This window comes from Natrix helvetica (genome assembly GCF_964273705.1).
Source record: "Natrix helvetica genome assembly, chromosome: Z".
NCBI lineage: Eukaryota > Metazoa > Chordata > Lepidosauria > Squamata > Natricidae > Natrix > Natrix helvetica.
The window spans coordinates 86,591,763-86,607,186 of NC_138554.1; the positions used below are offsets into that span (position 1 = coordinate 86,591,763).

The window sequence follows — 15,424 nt, forward strand, 5'->3', positions numbered from 1 at the left end:
ATTGCTTTGAACTGGAGGTTTTCACTACTACTCAATAAAAACTTCTTTTTGAAATACTTCATTTCAAGAGTCTTCACTTTCTTAAGCAGAAGAAGAGGCACTCCTTACAGATTTGGGATGAGAGAAAATCAAGTTCTGAATGTGTATTGCAGTTGTTAGCAATATTTGAAACTGATATTTGCAAACGTATTAACTGTAGATGATCTGAACTGTTATCTCTATTCAAGAAAGCCTACTTTAGAAATCAATATCATGCCAGCATGGAGAAGATTCAATTATTTTTACACAGAGTAACTGAATGCTGTATCGGAAGGAAATGGCTAGTTCTTCCTGTTTGGACAATGAAATATTTTCACTTTCATAATAATAGTGAGACATAAGGGATCATTTCACATTTGGAAAAAAGTAGTTTTCATGTTCACATTAGCTTTCTTTGGAAATAAGCCAAAATGTACTTTCAATATATTTGCAATCTCATCTCTGCAGAAATAAAAGAGATTTAAAATGCAAACTTTGGAAAATATATTATTTAAAAGGGGACACTCACTTTAGCTACATATTAATAATCCAAATCCAGATAGCTGGACATAATTTCATATTAGAGATAAACAGCTATTCCACAAGCTTTTAAAGTGTTCACTCTATGTCAGCAATCTAGCATGGAAACATAGTTTCAATTTATAGAATGACAAATGAAACTGCTGTACCTTTCATGTAAGTAGTTTACTCCAAGTAATAATTGTATAAACCATTTCACTATTTGACTTTCAGGAAATACTTTGCCACTTCTTTTGTATTCTTGAATTTTAAAGTCGAGATCTTGACCCTGAAAAACAGAAGCCAATGTATATCTGATGAAAACATTATATCAGCATATGAAATACAATTCTAAATTCTTAAGTGTTCAGGAAAATACTTATTTACTTTATTACATAAACTTTGAATAACTCTGCTTGGTTACTTATATTCTTGAAGAACATAAAATACAAAACTAAGGGAACAAGAAGCTCCCATATAGATACTGTATGCTTAGTTTTATAGTGCCCAATGTCTCAGCCAGCTCATTTTCTAAAATTACACTGGATTGTCTCATGAGATTCTGTTAGGAAATGAATCTCCACAGTAAGCATTTAAAGAAATTACTAAGAATCCTGAAACAATATTAGGGTGGGCGGAGGGAGTCCTTAAAATCTTTTAAAGACATTTAAAAGACATTCAGCAGCTCTTGAGAAAAATAGTACAGAGGTCTTACCTCACAGTATTCAGTAATGATGCAAAAACTCCCTCCTTCAACAAAACTTGTATAGAATTTAACAATGGCTGGATGGTCTAACCTGGACAACAATTGTGCTTCCAAATTCGCCTCAACTGTTTCATTGGGTTTAAGATTCCCCACACAGATTTCTTTCAAAACTTTCCTGTTGATAAAATTAGTAAATCATAAGATTGTGAAAAGATTAGAGCATGCACAGACTGTAACTATTTCTTTATAATCCAGCTATTGTTATTCTTGCTGAGCTGAACTCCATTGTAATTTAAAATGCATCATGTGAGGAGATAAAAAGCTCCAGGCTGAATCCCAAGGTTAGCCTTGCAGTAACTTTGCTGTAACTTTAAAGTGTGTATTCTGTCTGTTACAACCACTTGTTTTAGATAACGAGCCCTAACAAGCTCTGGGCTAAATGCCAGCAAATATGTATCTTTTCCTCCTGGGTCTCGACTTCACACGCTGAAAAATCATGAGTTTTACATAAACTAGTGGATAAGAAATTATGTTTTCAAATACATGAACTATGTGTAAATTATAAAAATGGGGGAGGTTTAATTAGTGTGTACCTTTTGTCTCTCTGCTTTGTTTGAGGCAGGAGATTTGCTTTTGGTCATCAATAAAGCTGAATTTCTGTAGTCTCGTGTTCAGATTAACTCAATTTAACAGAATAACAGAGTTGGAAGGAACCTTAACAGCCTATCTATCCTATGGTAACAGAAAGAGAAGTTCCGCCCTTCTATATATCACCTCATCATTTTTCCTCCTGGCCAAATTTTAGAATTAAGATTTAAAAAAACATTTCCTACTATCATTTTTGCTACTATCTCTGTCCTGACTAAATATTATACTCCAAAGCAACCGAATATCTCCACACTAACCTAAATTGCAAACGTATCATATTTTTCGGAGTATAAGATACACTGGAGTATAAAGTGCACCAAGATTTTGAAGAGGTAAATTAAAAAAAAAGTTTTTGCACTCTGCAGACCTCCCAAACCCTCTGCACGCCTCATTTTTTGTGAAAAACGGGGCATGCAGAGAGTTTGAGAGGCCTGCAAAGTGCTCCTGGGGGCTGGGGGTGGGTGGATGGGAAAACAAGCAAAAAAATGGCCCGTTTTTAGCTTGTTTTTGCCCTTCCCAGCCCCCAGGAGCACTTTGCAGGCCTCCCAAACCCTCTGCAAGTCCATTTTTGTGAAGGGGGCAGGGTTTTGGAAGGCCAAAAATGCTGTATTCAGTGTATAAGATGCACCTAGATTTTCACACTCTTTTTGGGGGGGAAAGTACATCTTATACTCTGAGAAATACGGTACTTTGGTACAGTTTGAAAGTTTAATGCCACAGAGCTAACACAGAACAAACTAATGGATTTCTTCACACTGTAGCTTTCCTGTGTTTAATGGTTCAGAATGCTATAAGGCAGAGGTATCAAACTCACAGCCTGTTGGTCGGGTGTGCCATGCGCTGGCAATGGCTACCCCCATTTCTGCGAAGGGGAAAAAAGTCATGATATATCACATGATGACAATGTGACAACGTAAGTTTGACACCCCTGCTATAAGGTATGCTTTGAGAAATTTTAGTAGATCCAAGGACATGCCACAAATTTTGATACACAACTTCCATAAAATATATATATTTTGCATTCATACTCTGAACATAAATTATACTCAAATTTTATTTGTGTGTTTAATGTAATTGTATTACATAAGCAACTGAAGGACATTATTGTCCTCAAGATGGCATACTGATAAATCTCAAGATAAATTATTACTGGGCCTTATCTAACAAAATGCAATTCAATGTAGAGAAAAGTAATGTTTTATACTTAGGCAAGAAAAATCAAATGTAGAGGTACACATTAGGTGAAACCTGACTCAATAGCAGTAACTGTGAGAGGGATCTTGTAGAACTAGCAGACTATCACTTAAATATGAGCCAGCAGAGTGTGGCAGTTTCCAAAAAAGACAACACAATCCAAGTTTGCATTAACAGTGGGGTAGAATTAAGACCATGTGAAGTATTAGTACTGCTTTATTAAGGCTTAGTAAGACTACACTTAGGGTACTGCATCCAGTTTTGGTCACCATATTATAAAAAAGTTGTACAGATTCTGGAAACAGTGCAGAAAAGAACAACAAAGAAAAGAACAACAAAGATGAAGGCTAAAACATACAAAGAACAGTTGCAGGAGTTGGGCATGTCTAGCGAAAAGAAGGACTAGGCTGACATGGCAACATTTCCATATTTGAGGGCTGCCACAAAGGAGAGGGGTCAATCTATTTTCCAAAGTATCAGAAGGCAAGACAAGAAACAATGGATGAAATTAATCAAGGAGAGAAGCAATCTAAAATTAAGGAGAAATGTCCTGACAGTGAGAACAATTAACCAGTGGAGCAGCTTTCCTCCAGAAATAGTGGGTGCTCCATCACTGGAGATTTTAAAGAAGAGATTAGACAGCCACTTGTATGGAATCTGTAGGGTTTCTTTCCTGAGAAGGGGTTTGGAGAAGAAAATCTCTAAGGTCTCTTTCACCTTTGTTATTCTATTCTTATTGATGATGATAATAATTTTTTAATTGAGGGTTCTACAAAACACTCTTCACATATTTTAAAATGGAAGTTCAGAATTTCTATATTTAATAAAAAAAACTTTATGCCTATATTTAATAGCAAACCTTTCCATGCATTTTAATCAATAAGATGCTAAAATATATTGTGGCTTTATATTAGAGCTTGATATAACAAAACCTGCATATTGTAATGAGGTTTTAGATGAACACAGGTAAACATTTTCAATACAATCTGAATAAATCAAAAGGTTTAAACAATATGAAGAGAACATTGCAACTAACATTCACAATAATAAAAATCCATATTCTGTAAAGAAAAGGGAAGCTATAAGATTTGTTTTCAGGGAGTAAACAATAAATCCTTGTAAACTATGTTTTCATAAACACTGCTACCTGGCAATAAATACATGAACATTTTTGTACATACCGTGTTTTCCCGAAAATAAGACAGGGTCTTATTTTCTTTTGAACCCCCATTTTGCTTGGGCCTTATTATTGGGGGGGGGGCTTATTGGTTTGGGGTTGCCGGGTGGCTGCTCTCTTGCAAGCGGGTGCCCTAAGATCCAGGCACAGCCTCAGGGGCAAACGGCTGTGTTGCGCTGTCGCATCAGCGCAACAAAGCCACCATGAGGTGACCATGCTTATGAGCAGCCGCCCAGCAATGCCCCTTTCCAGCCAGGCAGAGCGTCACTCACTGACCCAGTAATATCCCAAAGGCACTAAGCTACATGGCGCTCTGCCAGGCTGGAAAGAGAGGTTGCACGAGCACTTGTTCTGCTTCCAGCTCACGTGCCTCCCTGCCTCACCATGCCCAACTCTCCTGCAGGTTTGGGTCAGGATGTCACTGCCGCTGCCCCGCTGCCACCGCCATGCTCCGAGCATAACTGGCTTCCAAACTCTGTAGATCCGCTGCCGGATCTTCCGGCAGTGGACGCTCTGGTACTACGCTCTATGGTTTGGGGCTCTTCCTGCGGGATATTACTGGGTCGGTGAGTGGTGCTCTGCCCGGCTGGAAAGGGGCCCAGCTACCCGGCAACCCCCCACTCCAGCTGGGCACAGGGCCACCCACCAACCTAGCGGTATCCCAAAGGCGTCAAGCAATGTGAGCAACTTTGCCCCTCTCCCCCGGATCCTGTGGCTTTGCGCCTTCAGGATATTGCTAGGTTGGTGAGTGGTGCTCTGCCTAGCTGGGGGGGGGGTTGTCCAAGGGCTTATTATTGGGGGAGAGCGTATATTTTTGCCCACTGGAAAAATATGGCATGGTCGTATTATCAGGACATATCGTAATTTCGGGGAAACACGGTACTATTTGCTAAAACTTAGCTATACATATTTATAAGATAACAATAAAATACAGAATACAGTTTTCTGAATTACTGCAAACCTTCTGCTATTAAAATAGGTAATATTTGAATTAATCTTCTCATCTTTGATTTGACAGCATGACATTATTTTTTCCTGCTCACAGATCATGTCACTAAACTGTCAAAGACAATGAGCTTTCCTTAAATATCACTTAATAGAAGATCTTTTCTACATCAAAAGGCAGCAATAAAAACTTGACATGGCAGGACAGCTTGTCATTTAATTCACTCTGATTTCACTATTCCGATCACCTTTCATGCTACATGCCACATGTTTGTCTTATTAAAATTCTATTACTAGATGGCAAATGAGAAATCTGTAAACTTATAAATTAGATAAGGGTTTGTTACCATACCATGTATTTTTATTATTAAAATCATAGCTAGCCTTTTCACTAAATGAAAGTTTTACAAAATACCAGAATTGTTGCAAGAAAAATAAATAAAATGGATTTAAAACATTTAAATATTTTTTGCAAAGGAAATTATATTTTCTGCAGAGGTTTCTACCTTTCCTTTTTGAATATTTATTTAGAAAATTTAGACTGACTTTTAGAACATAACAAAAATATTGCTTTTTAAGATCATTTTTAAAAATTGAGTACTGCTTGTGATATAAATTTATTTTATTTTTAAATAGACAAAATCATTTAAAGATATCAGTAGTAATTTTCTTTTTTAAAAACCTAGCAAAATTCAGAAGACTTAAAAGTATACGAGTATATAAAAAATAACAGGTTTGGTCTAATATAGTACTGTACGTTTTAATAAAAACGTTGAAAAAAAAGAGCTATAAGGCTGGTTCACACATCCATGAATTTAATTTGATTTCTGTTTATATATAAGCAGTATAAGAGGAGAATTTAAAATATATTACATATTTTTTAAACATCTTAAGAATAATACCTTTTAGTTGAGCATGAATTAATTTGAAAAATCAAGGTCAGTTCTACTATCCTGGTACTTCAGATAGCAGATGCAAGATTTGGCAATTAAAATGGAGAGTTGGGCACCAAATACTGCATCTTCAACTGGAAATCGAGTTGGTTTGTAGAGCTGTTGTACTTGCAAGGACTATTACTAGGATTAAAATTCCCTATGTGTTACTCCATGATGACCTATTTAAACTGAAACAATTTTATCTAGTACTCTATTTTCATAGTTAGCAACTTCTGGGAAGTAAAAGCTAGGAATGGCATTCTGTCCCGCTCTGGAATGGGACTGTTCTCCTTGTACCTTTCGCCGCCCCTTGTTCACCCCCAGGGTTTCTCCCCCAGTCATTCACCTCTACCATTTCTTCTCCACTGTTAGGGCTCTAGCTGTTCGTCCTGGGTAATGGGACTCAGCCTCTTCCGTCCCAGGCCCCTCGACATGGGCCTTTGAGTGAAATACTGCCCACCTTTTGGGCTCAAGAGAAAGTTAGCGGCCAGCCAATTAGAGGAAGGGAAGGGAGAAAGAGAGAGAGAGAGCCCCAAGCTACTGGTTATGGGGGATTTCAACCTGCCGTCGATAGGGGAATCATCCGAGGCGGCTCGGGAGTTCATGGCTTCCATGACAGCCATGGACCTGACCCAATTAATTCAGGGCCCCACACACGAGGGAGGCCACACGCTGGACCTTATTTTTGTCTCTGGCCAGTGGAAGAGTGATCTGGGAATAGGGGAACTAGTTATTACACCCCTGTCATGGTCAGATCGCTCACTTCTCCGGCTCGACTTCCCAGGCGCTACCCCCCATCGCGGGGAGGCGGAACCAGAATGTCCTAGATGGTTCTGCCCCAGGCGCCTGATGGAACCTGATAGGTTCCAGACGGAGCTTGGGCCACTTCCTTTAGCCCTGACCCGCTCCCGGATGGAGGACCTGGTGGCCGCATGGAATAGTGCGGCTGCCGGGGCCTTGGACCGGGTTGCGCCTTTGCGGCCTCTCCTGCGGCAGCGATCCACCCTGGCCCCTTGGTTCACCAAGGAGCTAAGGGTGATGAAGCGCCACAAGAGACGCCTAGAGAGCAGATGGAGATCTTCACGCTCCGAATCTGACCGAACACAGGTAAGAGCCTATTTACGGACCTACCTTGTGGCATTAAGAGTGGCCAAGCGTCAATACTGTGCTGCTCTTATTGCATCCGCAGATAACCGCCCTGCCGCCCTGTTTCGGGTGACCCGCTCCCTCCTTTCGCAGAGGCCGCGGGAAGCCCCCCTGCAGGGTAGAGCAGAGGAATTTGGGGAATATCTGCAGGACAAAATCGCTCAAATCCGGAGCGAGTGGGTCCCCTCCAGTAGTTTAGAGGGGACATCGGAGGCGAGTCTTGAGGGACCATTCTGGGAGGAGTTTGACTGTTGCTGCCGATGATATGGACAGGTTGCATGGGCGACTGCGAGCCACTACATGTTTACTGGACCCGTGTCCCTCCTGGCTTATACTGGCATCCTGGGAGGTTACACGAGGCTGGCTCCAGGAGTTAGTCAACGCTTCCTTGAGAGAGGGGTCCTTGCCGGCCGCCTTGAAAGAGGTGATAGTGAGGCCCCTACTCAAGAAGCCTTCCCTGGATCCAGCTATGTTAACCAACTATCGTCCTGTCTCCAACCTTTGCTTTCTGGCAAAGGTTGTAGAGAGTGTGGTGGCACAACAGTTCCCATGCCACTTGGAGGAAATTGATTATCTAGACCCGCGCCAGTCCGGTTTCCGGCCCGGTCACAGCACGGAGAGGGCCTTGGTCGCGTTGGTGGATGATCTCTGGAGGGCCAGGGATGGGGGTTGCTCCTCCATCCTGGTCCTATTAGACCTCTCAGCTGCTTTCGATACCATCGACCATGGTATCCTATTGCGTCGTCTGGAGGGGTTGGGGGTGAGGGGCACCGTCTTGCGGTGGTTCTCCTCCTACCTCTCTGGCCGGACGCAATGCGTGCCACAGGGATCGGTCTTCTCGCCTCTCCTGTTCAACACGTATATGAAGCCGCTGGGTGAGATCATTCGTGGTTTTGGGGTCGAGTACCATCTGTACGCTGATGATACTCAGCTGTACATCTCCACCCCGAACCACCCCAACGATGCCGTCGAAGTGATGTCCCGGTGCCTGGAGGCTGTACGGGTCTGGATGGGAAGTAACAGACTCAAGCTCAACCCTTCCAAGACGGAGTGGCTGTGGTTGCCGTCGCCCCGGTTCAACCAGTGGGTTCCATCACTGGCCATCGGGGGCGAACAACTGGCTCCCGTGGAGCAGGCATGCAATTTGGGCGTCCTCCTGGATGCCCGGCTGTCAATGGATGACCATGTGACAGCCGTGGCAAGGGGGGCATTCCACCAGGTTCGCCTGGTGCACCAATTGCATCCCCTATTGGACCGGGACACCCTTCACACAGTCACCCATGCGCTGGTGACGTCCCGTCTGGACTATTGCAATGCTCTCTACATGGGGCTCCCCTTGAGATGCACCCGAAGGCTGCAGCTGGTCCAGAATGCGGCCGCGCGGGCAATTATGGGAAGCACCAGGTACTCCCATATAACACCTCTCCTGCGCGGGCTGCACTGGCTACCTGTGGCTTTTCGGGTGCGTTTCAAGGTTTTGATTATCATCTTTAAAGCGCTCCATGGCACAGGACCTAGCTATTTGCGGGATCGCATCCTACCCCACACATCCCTGCGACCAATTCGCTCTCACAGAGAGGGACTCCTCCGGGTGCCGTCCACTAGGCAATACCAGCGGGCGGCGCCCAGGAGTAGGGCCTTCTCTGTGATGGGCCCGACCCTCTGGAATGACCTCCCCCCCCCGACATTAGAACAACCACCGATCTCCACTCCTTCCGCAAAAAACTTAAGACCCACCTGTTCCACTTGGCTGGCCTGGCCTAACCGTAGCTTTAATTTTTAATCCTTCTGGCCGGTATTTTAAATTCTCGGGGGTAGACTTTTTAGACTGCTTTTTAATTTTTATCATTGTACGGCTTTATATTTAATTTGTTTTTAAGGGGTATTTAATATTTTCTATTGTGTACATGGTTTTTTAGCTGCTGTCTGTACACCGCCCCGAGTCCCTTTGGGGAGAGGGGGCGGTCTATAAATGCAATAAATAATAATAAAAAAAAGGGAGGGAGAAAGTGTTTTGTGTTGAGTTTCCAGTTGCCTGGGTCCAAGCTAGCAAATCCCCCCCCCCCCGAAATGTTGGGGAAGATTTCTTTGTGCCAAAAGGGCCTTAAATGTGTATTATTAAGTGTTCACCATTGTTCTGTGGTAAGGTTCCCCAACACGTTTCAACAACAGGTATACTTCACGTTTTGAAAACACATTCAGGCTCCCTCAAATTGGTATTCTACTGCATTGAGATATTGATTGTGTTAAAGTATCAAATTTAAATATTAACATCCTGGTTATGTCCCCATGGAATTGATGGAATGTTCCTTATATTAGTTCTACTTACCATTTCCATCTTTGGGGAGCAAGTGAATTTGCCAGTTTGTATGTGGAAAGGGGACCACCAGGACATCTCACAGATAGCAAAATAAGAGTTTTGAAAAGCTACAAGCAAACTCTAACAGTTATGCTGTTGGTATGTGGAAAGGGTACCACCAGGACATCTCACAGATAGAAAAACAGGCTCCAGACGTCCCCTCTCATTATTCCACTGCCTTAGAGATTCACACTATATTAAACACACAGGTCCAGCAAAGATAGTCCATGATCCAAAACACAAATCCCACAATCCAATTCTAAGTTCCACAAGACAAAGTCCAAAGTCCAGAAACAGAGTCAAGGATGAAGTTCCAAGGCAAGGGACACAGTGGCTGAACAAAGCACGATCTGAAATGGAAGAGTTGTTCTCATTATCACTCTGTTCCACACTTAGGACTAAATAGCCATTAGCCAGTGCAATTCATTAGGGTGGCAAATGTGCCTCTTTGCAAGTAGCTCATGGACTTCTGTTGCATCTCTCTCCTCTCAGTCCTGCATGCCCTAGGATTTCACAGAGAAAGCAGTTCCTCCTCATCCACACTCATTGGTTGCAGATGTGCCCTTTCTCTGCTCCCTGCTTATGGCTGACTTTCCAAGTCTCTTGGCTGCAGCTGTGTTTCTTCCTTCCCAAGTTCCTAAAGTCGGTTCTTCCTCATTACCCAAGTCTGCTTTGGGTACATCCATGACACATGAATTGTTATGTACCTCCTAAGCTAGTGTATTTAGTAGGATACAGTCTTTGAAAAATTCCACTTACTTATCACAAACATTTAACATCACAACCAATCAATTGATAAATTTATTTTCTATAAAGGTGTATGTCTGCATTGTAGTATGGTACCATTCATCAGTAAATATAGAATGAATTTTATTAGGGAAAGATTCCTTCACAAAATTAATTATTGATCAATTAATTACTTAAAACTAATAAGAAGATATTAGAAGACTCCTACTGATGAATAAACACAATCTAGTCAATCAACTCTATTATGAACAATAACTGATTGGACAGCAGAAGAGCTACCTTAAAATTTCACAAAACCAAGCCCTGACATATTTAATTGTTCTTGCATTGTGCCTTCTTGTTTGCATATTTCCCAACATTTCGACTTCATTTTTCTTTTGTCATAGAAATTGTATGTTGCTCACATTGTAAGTGCATAAATGTGCAATAATTCTGCAGCAGTAAACTGACAGTACTGTTAGTTAGGAACAAGTAGTTATCAACTTTAGACAACAATTATATGGTGTGTATATATACAGTATATTTTTGTGTATAAGATACCCCCCCCCAAAAAAAGTGGGTAGAAATGTCTGTACATCTTACAGAACGAATACTGCTGAAGCTCTGCCCATATGCTGGCCCCCACCTGCCAGCCTCTGCCTCCCAGCAATATACCTCCTTGCAGCAAACAGCCTGGTCAGCTTCAACACAGCCTGATTTAGCACAAGCAGCTGATTGGCGGTTGGATCGGCCTCCTGGAATACTGCCAATCAGCTGTTGTAGGATGATGCGGGGATGTTTGAATACCACCACTGGTATAGTTGATAGGAAGTCACCCAAAATGACAGAGATACAGGGCTATCTGTATACTATTGTTTTATTAAGATAAGAACACTGAACCACCCTGAAAATGCAGAAATTATTTCATGAAGAGATGAATTTCACTGAAGAAAGAATACTGCAGGTTTTATTCAAATTCATCTCTACAGCTGGAACTGATGAACAGATATCCAGAAATCAAATTGATAGTATGTGATGAAGCGAACGTAATAAGAAAGAAAATCTGAAATGTAAAAAAAAAGATACTTCCTTCAAATAATTAGCAACTGACTTATTCAAGGAACATTTCTTTGGCCTTTTTAAAGCTTAAAAATATGTTTGTGTGCTATTTATTTGTTTGCTTATCATATGGCACATTTACATTATATTTCAGTAAAAAGAACACAGGTAAAATACAAACACAGAATATAAAATCATAGCTGGCTCTATAGGCAAAGTACAAATCCTATGTGTTTGTCTGAACTAGGTTTGGTTGAAGTTTTGAACTGCTCTGGGGATGATGCAATAATTCCTATTATGGCTTAATGGCTTTACCTTGTGTTGGCTCTTGGGTGAGAGCTAATCTACCTTTGTTCAGATTTTGCTGCAGAGTGTAATGGATTACCAAATCTGCATTTCTAAAAGCTGCCCAGCTCAGTGTCTGCTTGGGGCAGGTGGGTGGGGACTCCAAGTTTCTGTCTCTCTTAAGATTTTTTCTTTTAGGGGAAATATTTTATCCTGCCTTTTAAAAAATATTCCTCAAAATATTTCATTATTCTAGGAGTGGCTGGTGGCTTCCCACAGTATGCTAATATTTCAGGAAGAGACAGTGAATGTCAAGTTATATAGGTCAGTGGTTAATACTGCCATTATTATCTTTTAGAAGCTTTTGCCTGGGAAATCACCCAGGACTTCTGTCTTGCTTTTTTTACAAGCTTCATTTCAAGGATGAACATATATTTTAGGAGAGATTATTAAGTATAATTTTGTGGAAAGTGACCAGAGACTATTTAGTGATACAGTAATACCCCTATTCCCATCTTAAAAACCACTCCCAACATTTGAAAAACAAAGTTTTTAATTAACTAAACTGCAAAACTCTTAGAGCAGGAAAAAAAAATGAAAGACTTTATCTCTCATTATATAGCAAATAATCAAAGTTTCATGTGTTATGCAAACAGGTAAATATAGTGACAGTTTAATCTCAAGAATGACTAGATTGGACGTTGGTTCTTACCTGATATGCTCATTCTCTGTTGAAGTGGAGACAGCAGCCAGACTGGTTTACTCTGTCCAGTAACCAATTGGACTGAGTCTACACTTATGATGTCATTGAGCCCTTGTGGCTCCTCTCCAGTTCAGACAAAGGAAAACTATAGACTCATGTGAGAATTGTGAGCAAAAACATACATGTGTCAAGTCCATATCCTCTGTTTCTCTCTCTCTCTCTCTCCTCCGCACAAAAAAGTTCTGAACTGTGTGACGCACCCCAGGGTGAGGCTGGCTGCTGCCTCCACTTCAATAGAGAATATAGAGTATCAGGTAAGAACCAATGCCCATTCTCCTGTGATCGTGGAGACAGCAGCCAGACTGGGACATAGACAGGGCTGTCCACTAGGGTGGGGATACTTAAAAAAGTATGTTAAGACACAAGCACTTGTTGCAGCACCCTGCACCCAAAAGCTGCATCAGCCAATGCATACTTGTCTAACTTGTAATGACGTATGAAGACCGTGGGAGTTGCCCATGTGGCTACCCGGCAGACTTCTTCCAATGTGGCTTGCGTGGACTAAGCAGCAGTTGTCGCAGCACTACGTGTAGAATGAGCTGTAATGTTTAGAGGAACCTGCAAGGACTAAAGTTCATAAGACAGTTTAATACAGACTCTGATCCACCGTCCCAGACTCGACGACGAAGCCTTGTTACTCAAGGAGTCCCGGCGAAAGGATACGAGCTTCCAAGTGGTGTAGTCGATGTAGATGTAGTCTTGTTTGTGTGTGCATGGGGACTGCCAGTCTAGCACCGCTTTCATTTTCCTTGGGTCCATTTCTATCCCCTTGCTGGAAATACGATAGCCAAGGTAATCCAGTGAGGTGTTGTAGAATTCACACTTCGATAGTTTAGCTAGAGTTTGACAGCTAGAAGGTTTTCCAGGACCTGCCACACCAGCTTTACATGTTCTTCTAGGGCAGTGGTTCTCAACCTTCCCAATGCCTTCAATACAGTTCCTCATGTTGTGGTGACCCCAACCATAACATTGGTGTTTCGGTTCCTAAGACAATCGAAAATATGTGTTTTCTGATGGTCTTAGGCGACCCCTGTGAAAGGGTTGTTTGACCCCCAAAGGGGTCCTCACCCACAGGTTGAGAACCACTGTTCTAGGGTCTCAGAAAAGACGAGAATGTGATCAAGGTAAATGAACACCCTTTGTACAGATGCTTATGTAGCACCTCATTAATGAACTGCATGAAGTCTGCAGGGGCCCCTTATAGCCCAAATGGCATGATTTTGAACTGGAAAGTACCAAAGGGGTAGTTAAAGGCGGTCTTCCATTCATCTCCCTCCCTGATGCGTATGTGGTAATATGCCTCTCTCAAGTCCAGTTTGGGGAACACTTTGCCTTTAGCCAAGTGGTTCAACATGTCCTTCAAAAGGGGGAATGAGTAGGTGTTTTTTATGCAAACAGTGTTAATCCCCTGTAAGTCAATGCAGAGCCTAACACACACACCCCAATCTTCTTCTCTTTGAAGAGTACAGAAGCTGCTACTACTGAATTGGCTGGCTGGATAAAGCCCTGCTTCAAATTGGCATCAATGTATTTCCTTAATTCCGCCATCTCTTTAGGAGTCAATGAGTACATTTTAGGCTTCGGTAGTTTTGCCCCAGGCACGAACCCTATTGCACAATCAGTGGGTGGTGAGAGGGGAGATAATTGCAATCTTCCTCACTGAAGACCCCCTGTAAGTCCCAATACTCCTTAGGTATCTTCTGACTGCCAGATGGGGTATCTGGGGCTGGAGCTGCAGGTTCTGGCAGCCCTGTTGCCTCTGGAGTCATAGCTTCTATGAGACAGGCCTGCTTTGCAGTTGGCAGTGGTCGTACATCAATGACTAGCTTCCAGGTGTTACGGACGTCGAGGGCAGGCTTTCTCTGAGCTTGTCGACCCACTAGACTGTAGAGGCGTTTTTTTTTAAAGATCATAAACGCCTTGGAAACTCCGAAATTCTTAGGAATCTAGGAGAGAGATTAGCGCTGCCTGGTTGACCTCTTGTAGCTCCCCAGAAGGATTTATGGCCTCTGGGGTGTGGGCAAGGAGAGCCCCCCTTTGCAGACGCTTCAAGCTCCGGTCCACTGGGATCCTCCGCTAAGGATTTACGGCGGAGCAAGACGCCGTAAATAACAACGTTTAACTCTGAGCAACCCAGAAGGAAACATTTGCAAGCATTTTAAGTTTCAAGTTTGAAAAACTTTGTTAAAGAACGCTATACTGAACTTGAAAGGTGCGGGCTTAGAACAAAGGATTCAGAACAAAGGCTTCAAAATGACGTTAATTTACAGCTGAATACCTAAAGAAAACGAAAGTTAATTGAATGGTGACAGCTAGAGGCGGCTGAAAGAATTATTAACAACTTTAAAATTAGTTTATATAATCTGATCTACTTGGAGGAGTATTTTGTGAGAAAGTTGGGAAGAAGTGTTTTCTGTTAAGTATGGCAACGGAACAAAAGGTGGCTCCCCCAGGTGCTACCATAAATCTCCAGGATTTGAAGGACTTTATAGGTAAAGAAATTGCTTTTATAGGTAAAGAAATTAATGAGGTTAAAGAAATGGTTCAGGATACCATAAAAAAGCACGACCAGCTCGATAAAAATTTACACGCTATAGCCACAGGTCTGTCAGAAGTTGTTCTTAAGGTGGACAATAAGGTTGAGCAACTGGATTTGGATTTGGAAACCAAAACGAAAGAAACGGATCTGAAATTTGTCGAAATGGAGGAGAATATGCAAAGGATGGATAATGAGATTATTATGATGCAATTCAGATCTATGGAGTATGCTGTTAGACTGAGGGGTATAAGAGAAAACCCTAGAGAGGACTTAAGAAAAGTTTGTGCTGATGCTTTGGCCACGTTATTAAAAGTGGATGATTCTCGTGAGATTTCTGCTAAGATTGATAAAACTTACAGAGTAAATTCACGTATAGCATTACAAAGGCAACTACCAAGAGATGTT

The 15,424-nt window shown here is 42.0% G+C and overlaps 1 protein-coding gene across 2 annotated transcripts in view; it reads right to left on the minus strand.

Annotated features, from left to right (window-relative positions):
- The window catches only part of NEK11 (NIMA related kinase 11), a 193,745-nt gene that overhangs the window by 116,113 nt on the left and 62,208 nt on the right, over positions 1 to 15,424 (minus strand). For both annotated transcript variants that reach the window (XM_081971081.1, XM_081971082.1), the window contains exons 3-4: positions 1,253 to 1,418; positions 708 to 826 (exon numbers count right to left, since the gene is read on the minus strand). In XM_081971081.1, the coding sequence (XP_081827207.1) occupies positions 708 to 826; positions 1,253 to 1,418 (285 nt within the window). The remainder of the gene's footprint in view (positions 1 to 707; positions 827 to 1,252; positions 1,419 to 15,424) is intronic.